The sequence below is a fragment of the Equus asinus genome, chromosome 11 (genome assembly GCF_041296235.1).
Source record: "Equus asinus isolate D_3611 breed Donkey chromosome 11, EquAss-T2T_v2, whole genome shotgun sequence".
NCBI classification, from domain to species: domain Eukaryota; kingdom Metazoa; phylum Chordata; class Mammalia; order Perissodactyla; family Equidae; genus Equus; species Equus asinus.
Window position 1 is genome coordinate 71789112 of NC_091800.1, and position 18776 is coordinate 71807887.

The 18776-nt window shown below is 47.0% G+C and overlaps 1 protein-coding gene across 7 annotated transcripts in view; it reads right to left on the bottom strand.

Moving 5' to 3' along the window:
- The window catches only part of STK24 (serine/threonine kinase 24), a 113733-nt gene that overhangs the window by 62764 nt on the left and 32193 nt on the right, over positions 1 to 18776 (bottom strand). For all 7 annotated transcript variants that reach the window (XM_044779787.2, XM_044779789.2, XM_044779786.2 and 4 more), the window contains exon 2: positions 3593 to 3823. In XM_044779787.2, the coding sequence (XP_044635722.1) occupies positions 3593 to 3823 (231 nt within the window). The remainder of the gene's footprint in view (positions 1 to 3592; positions 3824 to 18776) is intronic.

Consider the following 18776-nt stretch of genomic DNA (forward strand, 5'->3'; position numbering starts at 1 on the left):
CCTGCACACACAACACACTACAAGGTTTCATTATGATCTTGTAGATGTTATTTTTGTGGTAGAAAACCCCAGCGGTATAACAGGAGGGATACGGAGGCTTCTAGTTAATTAAATATTCTAGCTGGTTTAAGTTCCCCAAAATTAAACACAAACTACAACGAATGAAGTTCTCTGGTATGTGATCATCTTCAAGACCTTTCCAGGGCTCAGCTTCATCAACATAAACATACATTTTCACTGTTGTATTATTCCCGCCCCTCCCTAAATTGCTGGCATTGTTTTTGTTTTTAACACTTGGGGAAAAAACATGCTACACAGCCATTCTGTGATTTGATCACAGCTACACAATCAAAACTAACTCCACTCTCCTGATCTTCAGTAACATTCAGTATATTCAGACCACTTACCTATTGTTCTTAATCTCCTTTTCTGGACTAGACGATTGAAATCCAAACATAATTATGAGCCTTCTAAGGCTAATCCAGCAATGAAGAAAGGAGTATCTGCTCATTTCCCCTTTACCCAATCTTGCCATGTAAAAGTCCCTTAACACAAGGTGAAATCCCACGGCCCTCTCTCCCATCACCACTCAAAGAACTGAAAATATTAGCTCTGAATGCTACGGGGAGTTTTTAAAAGGGCAATAAAAACCACACAAAGCACACTTATTTTCAACTTTGTGTCAAAGACCCACTGATCTTACATGTCAATTTAATTTGTATCTTACTTGACAGTCAGGATTATACTAATTCAAACTTTGTAAACCTACCGAGATGGCTCTCCACTGAGGGTCTTCCCCCTGGGCCAAGGAATTTTATGAGACTGTTATACAAGAACAGGCAGACAGAATCACAGGTCTGGATTCTTGTCCTGCTCAACTTACGCTAGTTAACATTGTCTAACAAGAGCAATTGGACAGAAAAGTTAAGAAATTAAGGGCAAATTTTCACGATGATGATACTATACCTGGCATTCCTGAGGCAGCTGTATTTCCTAAAGGATCACTGCCTAGTAAAATATATAAAGCACTTCAAAAAAAAAATCATCAAACTTTTCACCCTACCTGAGGACATTCAGTGGAGAAAATCATTCCATGAATTATTCCACTTTCTTCACAGAGCGAGTGGCTTTGGAGAGAAACGGCCCGCTGAGCACCAAGCCCATTTCCTCTCCCACGAGGCACACTATCAGGTGACATTTCCCAGCCTCTCCTGAGTTGGGTGTGGTTGTGTGACTGAGTTCTGGCCAGGGGAATGTGGCCAGAAACAATGTTCTCTATGTCTAGGCCCGGGCACATGAAAACTTCCCACAGGAGCCACCATTTTTGCCACCACGATGCTTAAGGCAGCCGAGCAGAGCCAGATGTGGAAGATGGAAGGAGGAGCAACAAGGTAGAAGGAACTTGGGTTCCTAAATAACTAGAGGAAAAGAGCCCCCAGATCAGGGCTACCAGTGAGCGAGAAATAAACTTCTACCATATTTGAGCCATTATAAATATAGCGGATTTATTCTGGCAGCTGACACTGTGCTAACTAAATAAACTCACTGGGCAACTTTAGATCAAGGTTAGGTTGACTCGGAACGTATGTTCTAGAATTAGTGACTGGGGCAAGAGCAGGAAATACCAGACGGAATCTCCAGAAACGTACAGTCAAGGGAACACCACATTTGCCCACGGTGAAGCAATCTATTCCAGCATGCAGTAAAAGCTCTGCTGAGGAGCTGAGGTTGAAGAAGATATTTTTGAACCACTGATCCTTAATTTCCATAGTTAAATATTAGCTAGGATAAATCATCAAAAATGTGAAGATCTTCCACACTTCCTTTGCCAAAGGCACCATAACTCATGAAAACACAACGTCAATAAACCACATGAAACCCAACTCTGAATCTACTATAAAACGAACTATTGTTGAAGTCATTTCACAAAGCACATTAAGTGATACAGTAGTCAGAGTTCAAGTTGAGTTTCTTCAGCTGTTTGTCTTTTCTCAATAGAAATTTAACATCAAGACCTCTGCGTTCCCATATGGAAGTCACATGTGTTCTCTCTTGGATCATGAGAATGATAAAACTCATAGAGCTTCCCTCTTGCCCTCTCAAGACCCAAGCTGGATGCACCCCACAGCAACGTTCACTGTCATTGCTGGCATACTTCCTCCTCCTTGCTTTGACCTCAGCGGATACATCCTTCATCGAACGGTAATTTCAGGGATGACGTATGAATAAATTCAATCAATTAAGGAAGAAAGTTAACACTCATTAAGTAGCTACTACATGCCAGGTACTTCCACACACTTTATTCCATTTAATCTTTACAACAATGAGGTGTATACCATAATTTTCTGTTTTATAAATGAGGAAGTAGGGAAGTTGAAAAAGAAAAAACTTGCTCACGGCCACACACCAAAACAAGTAAGATTCAAGTCCAGAACATCTGACTCCAAAACTTATTCTTTCCATTCCAAAATGCTACATTTTACCTATGACATACTGCCATCCTTTAGGAATTAGAAAAAAAAATAGGATTACCATTCAATTTTGATTTCCTCTAAATACTCATTTTAGTGAATCAATGGTTCTCAAAATTTCCATCCTTCCACTTATAACCTAATACCACCACATGTCCACAAAATCAAAGCCTGCACTGCCCCTTCCGACCTCAGAGCAGGCTGCCAGCTGCAACAGGGAGAATTCAGAGGAGGAACCCAGGATGGGGAGGCCCAGTCTGACATTATCCAGGCTGATTGCTGCCCTCCTCAGGCAACAGTTCCTTCTACCTACGAAGTTTTAGTTTCCACAAGAATTATTTCAGAATTTGTTTCACCAATTCTTAAAACTTCCAAAAGCCCATGTGGAAAGACACTACATTTCTAAGTTCAGTAAAACAGGCATATGTCAAGGAACTGGAAATACAAGGGCTGGTCTTCAATTTTCTTGGTGGTATAATAGGGTTACCCTACAACATCTAAAATGTCCCATGCAGGACTGGAAAATCATTTTTAACACTCGTCTCTCCCACTTAAAGAACTGAGTGAAGATCAAGAACAATCTGTAGTGTTGTATTATAACTACCATTTTATTTAAGTAATTATTTACTTTCCTAGAATTCTTAAAAGTTAAATGTAAGATAAACTAGCTTACTAATCAACATTATCAATTCTCAGCAGCAGTTTTTAAAAACAGTATTAAATTAAACCATATTTGATAACTGAAAATATCAAAAGACTAATATTCTTAGGTTGGCCTGAGTTTTTATCATGAACCATGCTAAAATTTGGTGATTAATGGTTATCATTATAATAACTTCATAAGAAATGTGTTTTTGATGACAATGTCCCACTCAGAAATACTCTTTCTTGTTTTAAAGGGAATTTCAACATCAAACACTTTTACCAAAAATATATTTCCATAGGTGACATTTAAGATGATAAAACTATCAAAGCCAGGTTCTTTTGATTGCAAAGGTCGAGACAGTTCTCCTTCCTTTGAAAATCTGCTATGCTATTTATTGAAGTCCCTCACATACATTGCTCGCAGCTCAGACAAGCACTGTATCACAGAAAATCCTGTTTTCATTTTTAAGCCTTACCTTCAGATAGGATCCATAATATTTGGTTACGTATGGACTGTCACACTGACTCAGCACTGTGATTTCCTGTTGAATGTCCTCTATCTCGTCTTCAGCTTCTTCCAGATCAATGATTTTTATGGCAACCACTTTCTGAGTCCGATTGTCAATGCCTTTGAACACCTCGCCAAAAGAGCCCTTTCCGATTTTCTCCAGTTTTGTAAAAAGCTCTTCTGGATCTGCTTTTAGGTTCTGTAGGAGAGAAGAAAAAGAAAGAAAACTTCAGTAACTCACCATACTGTGCCTGCTACTCCCTTGTATTTATACACAGTCTCTCAAAGACGGATCCGCTTTCCTCCCTTAAGGATCAGGCTGTTTGTGACTGGGATCCCTCACATTCAGGATTAAAGATTTCTAAGTCTCACCTACATGCATGCTTTAGACTATGAAACACAGCAAGTGTACAGACAAGAACAATTACCCAAATTATAAAAACTGGGAAAGGCTCCAGCATTTGTATAGTTAAAGTAAATAAAAATCAAAAAACTTATTTGAATATGTTATGATATATGGATTTATTGAAAAATGACTCCTGTCTAAGCAAAAATTCCACTTTTTTCCCCACCTTCCCTTCCAAATTTTCTAAAATCAGATTGGTAAATACCAAGACTTAGGTTAAGGAGCTATACATACAAGAGCAAAAAAACTTACACCCTAACTTAATTGTTTCATAACAGGCCACGTTTTAAAGTACAACAAATACAGTCCTATGCATCTTTACTTACAGCTACTACTTTGGCCTAAGTATTTTAACCAGATCCCAGGAAACAATAACCAACATGTTTTCTTTTGTCATGTAAACCTCACGCCCTTGAAACAGCTTCTAAAAGTTCTTCCCACCAGCCTGGTTAGCTGAAAATACACACAACAGTGGACAGTTCCACAGAGCTCAACTGTGGGGACTCCTACAGCCGTCCTACCAGCTCCCCGGCCAGAGAGATGTGTGCACACAGTGATAAGCAGCAACCTGTCACGCCCGGGGGGCATGTGGAAATGGTATGGGGGGTGTGTTCCTTCAAAGGAACTGGAAGGTTATGGAAAAAGGAGCCAGAGGAAAGGAGGAGGAACAGGCACAGGGAGAGGAGGCACCGGGGACACGCGGACGTAAGGGGGTCTTAGACGCAGAATTCCAGCAATTTTGGCAGCTTCGTGAGCTAACTGAGCTCTGGGGGCTCACCAGGCACCAACCACTAACTTGCCTTCCATGGTGAGGCAGGGGGTTCCAGGCAGCGCTTTGGGAGAAGCGCCGAGACCCTGGGGTTACCAGGAAAAGGGACGTGAGAGAGAGAGAGAGAGAGATGGTGGCCCTCCTTGGCTTCAAGGCCAATCGTAACAGCTGGGCTTTTGAGTCCATCCTTCTTTCCTCCAGCACGTGGCTTCCTCAATAACCCTCTTCCATGCAGCCCTCTCTGTGCCTCTCTGGCCTGGGCAGTAAGCTCGGCTTTCTCCCGTTAAAAAAACAACACACCGTGCTTCACCATCTGGGTGCCTGGCCACTTCACTCTCCTTCCTCTGAAGTTGCGGGAAAGGCAGCCAGGCCTGCCCCCTCACTGCTCACTGCTGCAGGCTGGCTCGGGCTCTAGCTCTGGCCACCAAGATGCAGACCTGCACCTGATCCTCCTCAACCGCGCGCTCCTCGTCCTAACTCTCCAGTCCCCTAGCCCTACAACCCCACTCTCCTCTTCTTCCAGTCTCCCTGGTTCCAGAAAGTCCTCTCACACAGACGCTCCCCATGACGGCCGTAATCAGAAGCAGTCCCCTCCAGGTTCCAGACGCGCCTCCTATTCCTTCCCTACTCCTTCTCCCCAGGATTGTGACACAGTTTCACGGTTTAGGAGCATGTTCCCCAAGCGTGGCTGATCAGAATCACCTGGGAACTTAGGGTTCCCAAAAACTCTCACAGTCACGGGGCTTGAGAGGGTGCATAATCCACATTTTTTGAAGATCTCAATTGATTCTGATGAATAGCCACCTTTGAGGAAAACCAGTTTTAAATGATCGTGTATACAGTAACTTTCAAATTGCTAGCTCCAGCCCTGCCTTTTGAGTTTTAACTCCCAGGATCAATTACGTGCTAGGTATCTCTTTCTACCTGGACATCGCAAGCTGAACATGAACTGAATTTGTCATTGCCCCTGCTGAACTGGCCGACCTCCCACAGACTATAAACTGAGGAAGTTCAGGGACCATGTCTTACCTCTACACCCATGTGCCTGCACACAATGACTGACGGTCAGTAAACGTCCCCTGAGCAGTAAGAAAACCCCAGCCTTACACCGACACAAACAGAATCCAGGATAGACACTACAAAGAATATCCTAATTCAGAAAAACAGAGAACCTGAGAGAGGAGGAATGGGGTAGCAAGGGTAAGGAAGAGGTGCTAAGAGCCCTAATGCTGAGGAGCAGCAATTCTCACGTCTCAGAAGTATCAGAATCACCTGGAGGTCTTGTCAGACTACAGATAACCTGGCCCCATCCCCGGACTTTCTGATTCAGTAAATCTGGTGTGGGGCCGAAGAGTCAGAGAGTGCCTAGGTGATACAGATGCTGCTGGTCCGGGGACCACACTTTGAGAACCAAGGCACTAGCCACACACCTGGGCCAACTGCAGACATGGAGAGAGATGCCCAGTGTCCTAGCTGACCCAGGCCAGCAGCTCTCCAGCTGACCACAGGCACATGAGCATGACCTACAGAAAAACCCCCAGTCAACCTAAGAAATCATGAGAAACACTAAATCGTTGTTTTAGGCCACAAAGTTCTGGGGTGACTTGCTATACAACCACAGATAACACAATTCAACAGAGACCGGGGATCACTGGAGAAACCTGTCCACTCCTGGGGAGAGGCTGCAGCGGTACAGAGATGTTCTATACTCTGGAGAGGAGCATCTCATTTTAATATGCGGCCTGGTTTTCCTTCCGCCTGGTCTGAGACTGTGTGGAAAACAGCTGTTTTCACTCTTCCTGGAGCCCTTTCCTCAGCCTGCACCTGTAGAGCTGGCGGCACTTGCTCTGTCTCACATCTGCTCAAGTGTGGTGTGTCCTTCCGTACTCTTTGCCGCTGTGTCAGCAGTTGTAAACAGGACTAAAAGCTGTCCCTGGCAAGAAGGGAGACATCTGCCAAGACAGCGACAGCAGGGCACTAAACAAGCAGGGTCCTGCCCTTGAGCAGTTCTCACACAAGCTCATTACCATGCACTGTGGCCCCACGGCCATAAGAAAATCAATGCCAACCATGAGGTATTCCAAAAAGGAACTTCAAGATTCTGCTGCCAGAATCTGTGCTCTGTGGAGAGTAGACCTCCTCAGTAGAAAAGGTGCCATCCTGCCAACCATCTGGAGAATTTTCACTTCAGAAGGTTCATGCTGAACTCAGCACTGGTCATCATGCCAGGCCAGCAAGGCCTGCCGCCCTCAGGAAGGAGTCAGCACACAGTGGCTCAGACTTCTCCGCAGCAGAGGAGGATCAGGACGCTCCCCTCAATGCCCCCTCTCCTGGATCAAGGAGGCTGGGGGACAGGATGGACGGGATGGGGTGCTGCCTGAAGGGAAACATTCCACTCCTCAGGTCCCGGACTCGTCACTCAAAAATGCCAACGAGATGCCCGTGCAGCTTCCCGTTCACGCAGCTGAGCTGGAGCATCATTTAAAGGCAAAGGAGAAGCGGCCGGCTTCTCACGATGGAAGAGGAGTGAATCCCATTTATGTGCTTACTGTGTGACGCCATGAGCCACTCAACAGCTCTAAGTCTTTGTTTCCTCCTCTGAGAGAAGGGTGCAGGGATAGAGAAAGAATAACAGAAAGAACAGTGTCTTTCTACATTAACAGAGGCAGCCAGGCAATGGGCTCCAGCCCCTCCTGGTCTCGGTCCCTGACAGACCTAGGGCATGTCTACAGTAGAGGGCAACTCAGACACACTAAGCACAACTCTCCAGTTCCCCCAAAACTTTCACCATTCATGTCAACAAACAGCCTAACCTCCATTTGGGAAGGCTCAGGGCTAAGTGAAAACTTGAGGGAATGACACAGCTCCCTATCTCTGGTGGCTTTATTCTCGTCTTTTTCATCAGCCTTTCATCATGACACCAGGCCTCTTTTAACCTTAGTCAGCTAAATTCTGGGCTTTCCTACATACTCACACCTTGTCTTGTTTATTTTTAATTACAAGATTTAGGAAAACAGGACATTTGTTATACTTAATAATCATATTACGGTCAGGATCCCTAAAAACCGACCAAAATAAGTAGAAGATGCATTCCTCCAGATCGAAAGGCCCAGGCACAAGTCTGGGAAAACGCTCCTGTGACCCTTCCCCAACAAGCCCAGGAAAAGCATCACTGGGCCCAGAGATCGTGGGAAGAGCCAACAAGACAGGGAAAGCGCTCCCAGGTGAGTCTGGAATCAAGGGTTCCACAGAAGTTTCTCACTGATTATGATATGGAAGTTTCAGGGCAACCAGCTACCCCAAAGCCTGGGATGCCCTAGAAGCCCCGGCTATGGGACATGAACAAACACGTGCACAGAACAAGCAGCTGTCACACTGCCACATGGCACAGTGAGGGCAGGCCACCTACACCCTCAGGATTCCTTTGAAGAGAAAGTCCACGTGTGCCATGTCCTGCTCCCCACTCCAAGCCTTAGAGAAATTTCAAAGCTGTGCCCTTCCACAATTATTCACTGTTATTTCATAATCCCTTGAGAGAATTCATTAAAATAGTTCTATGATGACTTAAGTATTTCATATTTTTAAACCTGAATAGCTATTACTGTTTTCCTTTGATCCTTTCTGGCAATGAAAAATGCATCTGGCATTACTAATCAACTTGCAGAGTTAGCTTCAGATGTTCCGCTTGCAAAGTCACACCGTACTACGCCACTCTGGGTGGAAGCCAAGCTTTTCTCTTTGTTTTTCCACGAAAAGAGAAAGGACTGTCTAAGCCTGATGTGTTCTAAACCTGCTGCTTCTCACAGCACTCTCCCTGCCGCAGAGAACAGACAGAGGAGCCTGGAGTTCGGTGGGTCTGGACCAGCGACGGGGAGTGAGTGGCAGATGTGCCCCCTTCCCCGCTTCTGAACTTGGCAAGCATCCCGAATGAGTCGCAGAACTCTCTCCACCTGGAGCTGATCTTGCCTCAGAGTCCCTCATCCCCCCCCCCCCACCCCCACAAGCAGCCACACCAAGGCAGCCGATGGGCACACAGGGGGAACCTATCTGCAGGCTTGGCGTAGCCCTGTTACCAACAGGTCTCTGCGCCGGCTCTCCCCAACACCTTATCCTTCCAGATCTGCCCAGCGCTCCCCGGCCTGGCTCTCCCCATCACCTTACCCTTCCAGATCTGCCCAACGCTCCCCTGCCTGGCTCTCCCCATCACCTTACCCTTCCAGATCTGTCCGACGCTCCCGGGCCTGGCTCTCCCCAACACCTTATCCTTCCAGATCTGCCCGGCGCTCCCCTGCCTGGCTCTCCCCATGCGCTCCGTTGTTAACAGTGTTACTACCTACCATTTCCAAAGCTGGAAACCCTGCACCCAGATTCCTCTCTTACCCCCAAATCCAAACTGTGCCCGTCCTTCTTCCAAAATGTCTCTCCTGCCACGCCCCTGCCTGACTCCACACCCAGGCCCTCCCTCACCCGCAGCAGCTATGCCTCCAGCTGACCACTTCAAGACCTTCCTATACCTGCTGGCAGAGCTCAGCTTCCTCAAAGCCCATGGTTTTCCTTCAGTGCATAAAACCACCAGGGGACAAAACACCATCGGCACTCAAGTCACACACACTCACCGTGGATCCAAACCCCACAGCGCCTTCCTAATCCCACTGTCTGCCACTCCCCCCGCTTCCCCCTCATCACCAAACTTCCTAACACTTCTGAACGTGGTTCCATTTACAGATAACTCTCCAAGTGACAGAATTAGGGTGACGGAGAATAGATACATGGTTGCTGGGGGCAGGGTGGGGGAAGGGGTGATGAGCAGAGGTGACAGGGAGAGTCTTTGTGGTGACGGAACAATTCTGCATCCCCACTGCGGTGATTTTACTCACATCTACACATGTGATAAAATTTCACAGAAGAATACGCCAAAAAGAACTACATGCAAAAACTGGGGACATTTGAATTAAGGTCTGCTCCCAAGTTAACAGTACCGTGCCAACATCAATTTCCTGGTTTTTACAGTGTAAGATATCATGGGGGAACGCAGGTGAATGGTACACAGGAACTAATTATTTTTACAACTTCTTGTGAGTCAAACTATTTTTTAAAAAGTGATTAAAAAATCCTGAAAATGTTAAAAAAAAAAAAAAAAAGCCCAATCTCAACTTTGTGCCCTTCTACACCTTATTTCTTCTGCCCCAAAGAGGCCACTATTATTTCACTGTTATAGGTGAAAATTCTCACCTGCTGCTCCAAACCCACCCAACACCTGACAATTCCCTTGAGCAAAGGCAGCGGCCCCAGGCTCTTTTTTCCCAGAGCAGGAGAACGTTTTCTTATGCCACAGGTTGAAAACCAGAGTAACAACATCTTACAGATTGCTCTCCCCTTCAAGATTATGATCTACTGAAGAACGAATCTCTAATCCTGCCAACCTAACCCAGCAGAGCCAGGCAGCACGTGTACCTGCAGGCAAAACCCAAACTTGCTGAGGATGCAGTCAGACATCCCCAATAACAGAGAAGAAACACCCGGCCCGATGCAGAGCATCACATGGGGGAGACAGGAAAATGCAGCCACGGCCCCAAACAGAAACCCAGTATGCGCCAAACAGCTGCTTTGCTCTGATTTTGCAAAATATCTCATTTGGAGTAGCAGCTCTACAAGACCTGGAAAGGTAAGATACTAGATATGACCCCCAAACAAGCTATCGGACCATTACTCAACACTGTCCTTCTGAATGCTTAAATTATCTGCCAAAAACTCTGGTTTCTAAGGGGCCATGGGCACTTGGTGTCTGAACACAAGTTCAGGTCTCAGCTCTGCTAACTTACTACAAGTTACTCAACCACCCGGCCTCTGTTTCCACATCTGTAAAATGGGGTCACATGAGACTGACTTCTTAGGTTGTTGAAAGGATAAACTAAGAACACATGGAAAGCTCCTTGTAAGATTCTGCTAAACAGTAAGTACTTAATAAACAGAGACTGCTTTTGTTGTTGCTGTTATCTTGGTGTACTTAATATTGAGCTATTCCTTTCCGGCCATACTTGATCAAGATTCAGCAGTTTCTCAGAAGCCTCTCACTTGAACCAGAGCCAGAAGAAAAGCCCAGATCACCTAACTCACAAACCAGTGCACTTTCCACTGAAAATCAACTAAAACAACGAGAGGCCTTTCCTCCCTCGGGAAAGGGACGAGGGGAACTCTAGGAGGCCTGAGTGAGCATCCTAGAGAGAAGGAAACATCTGCAACTCCTACAGTACAGAGGCCCACCCTGTGGAGGCCATGTGTGGTGGAGGCCACAGTAGTGCAGGTTCATGAACCACCGGCCAGGAAGACCAGCGGGTGGTGGTGTAGCAATGTGGCCTCCACAGAGAGCACTGAGCAGTGGCTCTTACAATAATCTTAGGTCTAAGAAATGATGCTAGGAACTACAGACAAAAGATCATGGCCATGAGAACGTCCAGTAAGTCTTTTTCACTTGCCTATAATGGTGACCACTAAGTCCCCTAAAACAGAAACAGAAAGAGGGCTCTTCTCCACAGGCTGCCTCAGCATAAGGGACTCGAAGTTACGTGAGCAGAAGCCACTTTAAATGGAAAAGGAAAGCAGGCCCAAATCCAGGGAGAATGATAGCAAACAAGGCAAGATGCAAAAAGCAGTGGCCTGGGGGTGCACGACACACCCAATCAGCTTGTCAAGAGGTGCATGTGGTCCCCAGACAGAAACACATACTTTTAGACAGTCAATGAAAGAGAAATCCTAATAACAATTTCTGAGCAGAAACTAGAACCTAAAAGATTGTCTTACAAAACAATCTGCAGCAGATTCTAATCCATGAGGCAGCTACATTTTGACACCCATAAATAAGCTAGAGTCCCAGAACTCCTGGCTGTCCCCATGTCACAAATTAGGTGAAAGCTGCAGTCAGAGGCTTTGAAACACTCCGGTCTTTGATGTGGCCTGGGCGGGGTGAGGCCCTAAGAAAAATAACCACCATTTCAGAGTGCCTGCTCTGAAGGAGGCCTGACGTCCGTTCTACAGCGGCTGTGCGATCTGTCCAAGGACACAGTGCATGCGACGTCCCTGAACTGGAACCCATGGCCATGTGATTCCAAAGTCTGAGCACACCCATCCTGCCTCCTAAGCTCTGACAACAAAATACATCGAAAGAGCACTGAATTAGGAATCAAAAGACCCAGATTTTCCTCTGCAGTAAGACTCTGCTGCATGACCTTGAGTAAGTTCCTAACTTCTCAGTAAAACAGAGCAATGATGCCTGAAGTATTTATTTACCTCACAGGTTTGTCAGAGGATCAAATTAGCCTACGTAAGAGGGAAAGTGAAGCCCACGGCAAAGCCTCCACAGACGGAAGGGCGATCTGTCACCCCCGCTAGAGTTGGCACGGACTCTCAGTAAGCACATCTAAGAACACGAGAGGTCATCTTTACAACAGCACTCGATTTTGAAGACATTTTTAGAAATCACTAAAACACTGGCCAAAACACTTACTGAGAACACACCATGTATAGCACAATGCAGCATGATCCCAAAGAGAGACTAAAAACTATCGTCATTTTTAAATATGGCTACATTTTATATTCCTATTTTTGTAAAATTCTTCTCCTTCCCATAAATAAGAAATCTTAAAGTTACAAGCAAATAAAATGCCCTGAAAACCTGTCTCAGATTGATGTAACCATTCTATTTCAAAGGCATTCTGTACTGAAAGTAACACTGGACAATTTGTCTAAACAAGCCTATTACTCTGTAAAGGTTTTCTCTCATTTTAACAAGTTTAAAGTTCACTCTTTAACAGGGCCTTTTCCATGCCTCCTCCATCTGAAAATTAAGCTGCCCTTTTAACAACATACATACAAGAATACACACACACACACACACACACACGACCAACGTAAAGCTTAAAGAAAGAAAAGAGAGAAAAGAAAGAAAGAGAGGAAGAAAGAAAGAAAAGACAAGACTCCCAAAAAGCCAAATGCCCTTTTTTGGGGATTTTTTCCCAGCCAGAATCTCTGCAATGCCCTAAACCCATTTGGCCCGGGGTACACAGGGCAGCAGAGACTTCGGGCACCTCCCGGCCTCCTCCTCGCCCTGGGAAGCCCGGCATGCACCTGCAGGGAGGGTGTTCTGCTCTCAGGGAACTGTCAACACACCTCAGTGTGCCCCGCCCCAGATCTGGTCGCTGGTGCTCCCCCAGCAGCCAACCCTACATACATTTGACAAGAAGAAAACAGGGGAAACCTTGAACTCCTCATTGCGACTTGATAAGAAAGACTAAGGTAGAGACTTTCATTTTTACACCGAATGCCAACTGACCAGGCTCCTCTCGAGGAGGAGGAAGAGGGAATTTGCAGTGCGTTTCCTCCTCAGTCGGCCTGCACCCTTCAAAGGTGCAAATGGCTGGACTGGTCCTTGGCTCCAAGAAGGCCTCAGCCTCCTTCAAAAGCGAGCTAAAACCACGGGGACGCAGGACCCCGGGCCAGGAGAACCTGTGGGGAAGGGCGCAGAAAATGAAGGCAGCTCTGTTTGCTGTGCCATCTCACCAAGTCACAAGCAGCAGCTTACAGAGTGGCCCTCCCTGCAGCATGTGGCGAGTGATTGTCAACACGGACTGCACACCAGAATCATCTCTGGGGATGGGACCCCAGCCGGCACTGGTATTATTTAAAGCTCCCCGAAGATTCCACAGTGCAGCCAAGGTTGAGAACCAGTGGTGTAGTCCAGGAGATCGCTCCAAGGGAAGTTACGCTGTCAGCGACCTCCTCTTATCTGCTCACCTGCTTGCCTCCACCTGGGAGGGAATCACATTGCGCAGGGGTGGGGTGCCCCCCACGGCTCGCCTTCTCAATCTTGTCCTCGCCAGTCCCTCCCCTGCCGCCTCCCAGGACTTCAGCCACCTCACCACTGACCCTGCACCTCTAGCCCTAAAGGGTGTCTTGTGCATTAACTAGGTGGCTAATTGGAGGGCTCTGAAATCAAACCCTTTATTTACCAAATAAATATCTTTAAATAGCAAACAGCTCCAATTAGTTCAAAGAACTGACAGATTTCTCCAATCCTCAAACATTCTTCAAAAAGTCTCATTCCTAGCTAATTGGTGAAAGATCATTTTTTAATTTGAGGCCAAAATCACAGGTTTATACAGAAATACACTGTCCTCCACATTATAATAAATCCTCTAATCACTACAAGATAAGGTCCCCCGGCCCTGATTCCGTGATCAGACTGGCTCCTTTCCTAAGAGGCCGCATCCTGTCCCTCTGCCTGAGCTCTCTTTAGCACACTACAAATGCCCCACAATCGGGCTTAGTGAACTCACTTCCCCCACAGCACACACTTTATTTCAACCCTGCAACAACCACACAATCTAGAAGAAACTGAATAAGTTTCTACAGTTTTTGACAAAAAAGAAAACTGGGGAAAAGAGATGTTAAATCCTATGAATTTCAACGTCTACACCCTACATACCCAAACTACCAAGAGTTTTAGGGACCCCTAGGACCAGCACCTACTCGCCTTTAAATTGATGTTTATTGAAGGCAGAAACTGCTTTAGCAAAGAAAAATGCAAATACAATTTTTTAAACAACATTAAAAATGAGAAAAAAATGACTTCACTGCCTAGGTGAATCTATTGTTTCTGGCCTCAGTATCTAATAAACCACACATACACACCCACACTCGTGACCTTCGGAAACCAGTGCCTGAAGCTCTGTGAGGTCAGAGTTCAGGGCGAAGGCACCAAGGGAGAGCCCACTCAGAGCAGGAGCGTGCGCCAGGGAGAGGGTCCAGGCTGGAAGGTGGCCCGAGAGGCTCGCCAGCCCTCATTCACTCAGCATCAAGCTCTTTCTCAGGGTGGACTGAACAAAAGGCTCGGAGGCTCTGGCTACTATTTTGCTGACCGCCTGCCCAGTGCCAAATGCTCCCGGGCATTCTGCTGGATGGCCTCATTCACATCCCCTGTGGACCACGCAAGGACTGGTAACAGAGGGAGCCCAGGAACCAAGGCCTGGGCTTAACTAGCCTGGGGTCACAGAGCTTGGTCCAAGTCCCAGCCCGGACCAAGCTTCTGCACTCCAGAGTCCCCACGAAGGGAACCTCTGACTCCCACTAGGCTCCCCCAGTGGTTGCTGGGAGCACTTTTCTTCAATGAAAGGCTCCCTGGCTGAAAGATGAAGGCCTGGGGTTTCTCTGAGATAACGAGCAGGCCCAGACACCAAGGCAAAGACAGAAATCAGGATGGTTTTGTTGGGCAAGCACTTGAAGAAAAATACACAATGAATTCCAAACAAATTATATAGCTCACTGAGAAATGAATCCTGGCACCTCCTTTATTAAAACCAAAACAAACAAGCCATGGAAAAGACTCCAACCATACCCTGCTATAAAAGCACAAACACAACAGGCCCCATTTCTGAAGCTCCGTGCTGAGCCATTTTCATAGCTACTCCTTTCTAGACCTCCCAACGACTCCAGGAGAAAGGAGCACGATCCTCACAACACAGCCAAGAAAAGTGGGGTGCAGAGGGTACGTCACTTACACAAGGTCCCCCACAGCCAGGAAGCGGGGTTTAAGTCCTGCTCTGTGTGTCACGGGTCACCCTCTGGACCGGAAAGGGCTGTAAACTGCAAGCTTGGCAGGATGCCCGGTTAGAGAGGAACCATCTGGCAAGGTGCACCCTTGGGTTCTCGCTGGAATGCCACACTCAGCAGAAGGAGTTTCATCTGATGCCTCCTCCAATGCCCTACAGGTGACTCACCTTCCTGTATGTATTTTATAAAAGCTTGCAGCAGCAACAACGAGTGTCAGGGAACATGACTATTCTAAAAAATCAGACCAAACAGTTTGGGCTTATCTATCAACAATCACATTTCCTTTACCTGAAAATCCTGCAGCTTTTAGAGGCATCAGGGAAAGCGGTTGGAATAGAAATGCTAAGGTCATGGACAAGGCTGACAGGCAACTAGTAGGAATCCATGCATCCTGTCCACCAGGGGGAAGGGGGTGTCACTGAGCGTCCTTCTATCCCTAGGAGGGGCGGCAAGGGTGAGAGAGGGTGTGAGACGCATTCAGTGTTAGCCAGTCTCACGTGTCACAGAAGTGCTGAGCTCTGTGTCAATCAGTAAGACGACTGCCATCGAGCTAGGTGTCCAGTGTAATCCTGGGGAGGTTAAAGACTGCGGGCAGCACGATAGAGCGAGGGCAGTGAACTTTCTCTGAGGGGCCAGACAGTAAACACCTTAGGTTTTGTGAGCCAAACAGTCTCTGTTACATAGTTTTCTTCCTTTTTTTTAAACAACCCTTTAAAAATTAAAATCATGAGCTCATGAGCCAACAAAAACAGGCCAAGGGCAACTGTAGTTTGTCCATCATCTCCATGCTAACCCATCAAGATGGCTCATACAGCAAGCCTGGCCATCACCTCCCACACCAGCAACACTGCCTGAGCCCACCGAAGGAACCAGCTCCCAGTGCAGGAGGGGGGCCTCTCAGAAATCATCTCCACGCTTCACTCAACAGATGCAAGAAACCGCCCCCTCCTCTCCCTCACCGCCATGTTCCTTTGCCCGTGCTCCGGCTCTCCCAAAGGGAAAGAAGGAAAGCAACACGACAGGCGGAGCACTTAGACACCGCACCCAGAGCTTTCTTCACTGGGGCTGGTCTCGCCATCTCCTCACCCCAGCCTCTGAAGAGTGTGCCTTAGCAGATGAGAAGGTGGAGGCTTAAAGAGGGTACGCCACCCACCCAGGGGAGTCAGAGAGGGTGGCGCTTGGCTCTAGAGCCAATGCTCTATTACCTTACATGGTAACCCCTAAACGTCCATCTCTGATGGAGCAGGTTATCTGTCAAGCACATGTATTTTTATAGTTAGTGCCAGTGATGGAAATCTATGTGGACTGTGGCCCTCATGTGGGGTCCTCTCGGGTAAGACTGTTTAGAAAGGTGAAAGACTGCTTGTTGTCAAACACTCATAGTAACAAACACACACACGTTCAATCTAGAGGGAGATTTCTCCACCCTAAACCTCTGGCCTCTGGCCCACTGCACTGTTGGCTCTGAACAGTGCCATGGGTTTCCATCAGTCTCTCCTACTGTACAGAATGAGCTCAATTAAAACAGCCCAGTGGGGCTGGTCCAGTGGCGTAGTGGTTAAGTTTGCGTACTCTCCTTCGGTGGCCTGGGGTTCGCAGGTTCGGATACCGGGCACAGACCTAGCACCGCAAATCAAGCCATACTGTGGCGGTATCCCACAAAAAACAGAGGAAGATTGGCACAGATGTTAGCTCAGCAACAATCTTCCTCACAAAAAAACCCAAAAACACTATGGAAAACAGTATGGAGATTCCTCAAAAAACTAAAAATAGAACTACCATACGATCCAGCCATCCCACTACTGGGTATTTATCCAAAGAGCCTGAAGTCAGCAATCCCAAAAGTCCTGTGCACCCCAATGTTTATTGCAGCACTGTTTACAATAGCCAAGACGTGGAAGCAACCTAAGTGCCCATCAACAGACGAATGGATAAAGAAGATGTGGTACATATATACAAAGGAATACTACTCAGCTGCAAAACAGAACAAAATCATTCCATTTGCAATAACATGGATGGACCTTGAGAGAATTATGTTAAGTGAAATAAGCCAGCAAGAGAAAGATAATCTGTGTATGACTCCACTCATATGAGGAATTTAAAATTATGGACTAAGAACAGTTTAGTGGATACCAGGGGAAAGGTGGGGTGGGGGGTGGGCACAAAGGGTGAAGTGGTGCACCTACAACATGACTGACAAACATTAATGTACAACTGAAATTTCACAAGATTGTAACCTATCAATAACTCAATTAAAAAAAAATTGGAAAAAAAAAAAAACAAACAGCCCAGGCACTGGGATGAAAGTGACCCTCAGTAACGTCAGCTGAATGAATTAACAAGCTAAGGTAGAGCCCCGAGGTCTTGAGGCCAAAGCTGTGCTGCAGCAGAAAGGTGGCCAATAGACCCTCCTAGATTAAAGAGCCGGCTGGCACACGCCTGGGTGCTTGGCCTCAGTGACTGCGCCAAGACAGGGCCTGCATCCAGGCTGCAACTAACAGCCCAGACAGCGGCTGCGGGCAGGAAGCTCGGCACTCCCAGGTATCGAATGTTAAACGGGGAGCCAGAAGGGGCGAGACTATTTCCAGCCCTCATTTGGGTCCATTTCTGCTGCCTCTCATCTTAACAGCAGTTAAGAGAGCAGACCCTGGAGCCCGACCCCTTGGATCTGATTCCCGGCTCTGATGAGGGAACCTGGACAAGTGACTCAGCTGCTCTCGACCTGGGTTCCCTCTTCTGTAAACGGGGATAGTAAGAGCGCCTGCATCGAGGGTTGTGGGAGGCGACACGAGTTACTATATGCAAAGGGGTTAGGGCCTGGCTGTGAGTTAAGCATCATTATTCTTCCTCCACTGCTGCGTTCAGAGTTCAGCGCAAGTTCAGTCAGCCGACCCTGTCCCTGCAGATTTTACTGGCAGCCTCTGTCCCGGTTTCCCGTCATCACAGCAGTTCCTTGCTTTCTGTCGCCCCTCATCAATGTCACTAAGCCACAGGGACTCCACAAATTCTCATCACTTCCAGGACCTCCTTCCTGAGGATCACATTGCACTTCAGGTTTTAGTAAAGGAAAAGGCGTTCTCACCTGAGCCAATCACTTGCTTTAAGGCCGATTTCTGAGCCCTTCCTCACCTGATCTGCACCTTACACTGACCTGGGCTCCAGAGGAGCGTCGAGGAGAGCTGTCAGCTCATTTTATTCATTTTCTGCCCAGTCTCCTCCTCTAGCCCCTCTGTGGACCTTTCTTCTCCTATCCTGTCTCTCACGCGCGCACACACTCCAGGAATACTCCTTGTGCTGGAATCATCACTCCCAGAGCATTTCAAGGAGCGGCCCACCTGCCACCTGACCTCCAAGGCCCATCTCCTCATGACC